At 39.8% G+C, this 3455-nt stretch overlaps 1 protein-coding gene across 1 annotated transcript; it reads left to right on the forward strand.

Moving 5' to 3' along the window:
* The first annotated feature begins 439 nt into the window (after positions 1 to 439).
* Positions 440 to 2009, forward strand: OLFR564 (olfactory receptor OR51C1). The gene has a single exon (XM_009007556.4). The coding sequence runs from the start codon at positions 440 to 442 to the stop codon at positions 1388 to 1390; it is 951 nt and encodes a 316-aa protein (XP_009005804.1). The 3' UTR covers positions 1391 to 2009.
* The last annotated feature ends 1446 nt before the right edge of the window (positions 2010 to 3455 follow it).

Genomic DNA, 3455 nt, shown 5'->3' on the forward strand with positions numbered 1-3455 from the left:
TATATATCTTTTTTTTTGGACAGGCCTCTAAAAGCTAATGTAATTCAGTTACTGTATCAGAATCACTGCATATATGTTTAATATTTGTCTAAAATATCATACAACACTTTGAATACACTTCAACAAATGTTTGCTGACTACCTACCACTTGAAGTCACTTATCAGACATGTGAACTTAAATAAGACGGAATGCTGCTGTCTTTATATTGTAGAAATTCTGTATCCTTGGGACACTGTTCATTTCCCGTTTTCTGCTCCTATGTTTGACGTGGCCTTAGTTTGTTGTTGTCATTAACCAATCTTTATGAGATTTCCATATAATATAGACATTATCTTTTATGTTTACTTGGTGAAATAATTTCAGATTGAGTAGATAATAAATAAATACAGTTTATCACTGCCAGACACTCAGCTTAAGATTCTGCCTTTTGAGTTCAGCATGTCAGCTTTTCAGAATATCACCTCCACTTCCATCATTTTCCTGCTCACTGGTGTTCCTGGGCTGGAAGCCTTCCACACCTGGATCTCCATTCCCTTCTGCTTCCTCTATGTAACTGCCCTCTCAGGAAACAGCCTGATCCTCTTCGCCATCATCACTCAGCCCAGCCTGCACGAACCCATGTACTATTTCCTGTCCATGCTGTCCACCACTGACCTCGGGCTGTCCATATCCACTCTGGTCACCATGCTGGGTATATTCTGGTTCAATGCGAGGGAAATCAGCTTTAATGCCTGCTTGTCCCAGATGTTCTTTATTCAATTGTTTACTGTCATGGAATCCTCAGTACTGTTGGGCATGGCTTTTGATCGTTTTGTGGCCATTACTAATCCTCTTAGATATTCTTCTGTCTTAACTGATCTTAAAATAGCACAGATTGGAGTAGCAATTATCACCAGGGGAACACTAACACTGACTCCTATGGTGGTGCTTCTTACAAGACTGTCCTATTGCCACAGTCATGTGCTCCACCACTCCTACTGCTTCCACCCTGATGTGATGAAGCTCTCGTGCACAGACACCAGGATCAACAGTGCAGTTGGACTGACTGCCCTGATTACCACTGCTGGGGTGGATTCCATCTTTATTGTTCTTTCTTATATTTTGATCATTAAGACTGTTCTCAGCATTGCTTTCCCAGAAGAAAGGAAGAAAGCCTTCAGCACATGTATCTCCCATATTGGGGCTGTTGCTGTATTTTACATTCCATTGATCAGTCTGTCCTTTGTTCACAGGTTTGGGAAGTGGGCCCCACCCTATGTGCATACTCTGATTGCCAATGCCTACCTACTAATACCTCCTGTAATGAACCCCATCATCTATAGTGTGAAGACCAAACAGATACGCCAGGCTGTGCTAAAAGTTCTCCATTTTAGCATGGCAAATAACTAGATGAATGTTTCAATCTTTTCTAGTCTTTGTCATTTTATAGTTGAGTAAAAGGCCATTCAAAGAGGTTAATATGTTTAGACTCATGCTTGTGTTTAAAGTTTCCCAAAATACAACTTTAATTTGAAGTAAGAAGACTGTGAACTGAGAGAGATTAATATGAGCTGAAGATCCTCAAGGATATCATTCTTTTCCTTTGATAGTCATGACGATAAGAAGAACATTTTTGCATTTGAGATGTATCATTTTCAAAGACTTTGTTAACCAGTGACCCAGCTTACTTTTCAAATGTGGAATTATTTTGTTTAAAAAAATGGAAAAAGAGAAGGTATCCACTTGTTATTTAAACTTCTCCTTTAAAGAGATAAATAACATTACCCTGCTCTCAAATGGGAATAAAAAGTGAGTTAACAATTTCAAATTACTAAATCTTATAAACGAAATTTACTGTAGACAACTTGCTGTGCCCATGGTTACTTAATTGTTCCAAATATTTTTACTTTCCTTTGCCTCTGGCCTCCTTGACCCCCACATTTAACAGCTAGTATAATAAATAAATATTTTATTGCCTTGTCAGTAACCTAACTCTATTTGGTCAAATATTCATACTTTCTTCCAGCTCTTCAGGGAAGATGTCTAGCTAAGCATTCTGTGAAATATAACTATGCTTAATTCAACTCCAATCTGTGCAGTTTCTTCAGAAGAAGTAATGTCATGCTTATTGCTTAACAGTGTGTTCCTGCTTTTGGAAAATACCATCTTCAAATAAGTTAATTTTCTTTAAGACCTCAAGATTAACAAGAAGCAAATACAAAAATATTTTAATCTGGTGGGATTTCTAATGCTATGCTTGGACCTTATCCTCAAGGAAAGTCGAAGTGGATATGCTAGTCAGGCTCTAGATTGAAAAATATAAATCACACTGGTGACTAACAGAGGAGCATTTAGTACAAAAAAACAGGATAAACAGGTATCAGCAAACTGAAAGGAAAAAAAGGGAACAGAGGAATAATGCAGGGATAATACTTACCGGAAGCTTCCTCTACTCATACGGCTTTGGGAACAAAGAGAAAAGTTTGGGTTTATTAAAAACTGTAATTTTGGTGGAGAGTGCCCCCAAGAGCTTATATTCTGACCTATAATAAGAGGGTGCTGCTCCTCTGGTTCTGGCACCTTAGGACCTCAAAGGATGGAGAACAGGAGGCCAAGATCCAACCTTGGAGGAAAGAGGACTTCCCAGCTACAGCTCATACCTCAGGAACACCAGAGAAAGGCTTCTCATGGAGTTGGGACTCAGATCCCTGAACACAGCCCACTGATGGTTGGTTCTATTTCTTCTGAGGGTATGATGAGATTATTGCTGGAGGAGTGGGAGAAAAAATAAAACTAGAAACTGGAGCCAATGCAGCTGGGCAAAGAACTATTGCTATAATGGCACTGATAGGTACAATAAGCAAACATGATAGAGATACTTCTCCCTACAGCAGCTTCCAGTGTCCTAGCCTCCCCCAGTTAATGGAACATAGCAGGGAAACAAATGGTGATTCTGATCTATGAGTTGCAGGCTTATTATGAAAAGCAGAGTCTATAGAATGGTGGATTTGGACCTGAGTTAGCCAATAGCCACCACAACAAAGTAAGGTGCTTGCAACAGAGGCTCAATGTGGTCATGAAAGGGGTTTTATTAGGTACTCCATCCTGGACTGCTGTTAATAACAGCAGTAACTAATAACTACAGCCAGCCAAATGCTTTCACAGTTCACTGAGTATCATTACATGCAATCTTCTGAAAGGATGCTAGTTGACAATTTTGGGGTATTTCTTGGGGATGTTTTCTCCCCTTTCTACCAAATATGTACTTCTCCTAGGATGTGCTCCTCCCTCCTCCACTTCAGGTCTCCTGTGCAATGGCCAGCAATAGAATTTCAGGTTGTGTCTGAGTCAAGGTCTGTTTTGGAGCTTACTGGCTATTCAGGGACTCTTTTAGGGTGTTGACTGAAATGGACTGTATCAGCAGGTTCTCTTATGAGCTGACTTGGGTTGGGTTCACAAAACGAAAGGTGCCAGA

The sequence above is a fragment of the Callithrix jacchus genome, chromosome 10, assembly GCF_049354715.1.
Source record: "Callithrix jacchus isolate 240 chromosome 10, calJac240_pri, whole genome shotgun sequence".
In the NCBI taxonomy this organism is placed as follows: Eukaryota; Metazoa; Chordata; class Mammalia; order Primates; family Cebidae; genus Callithrix; species Callithrix jacchus.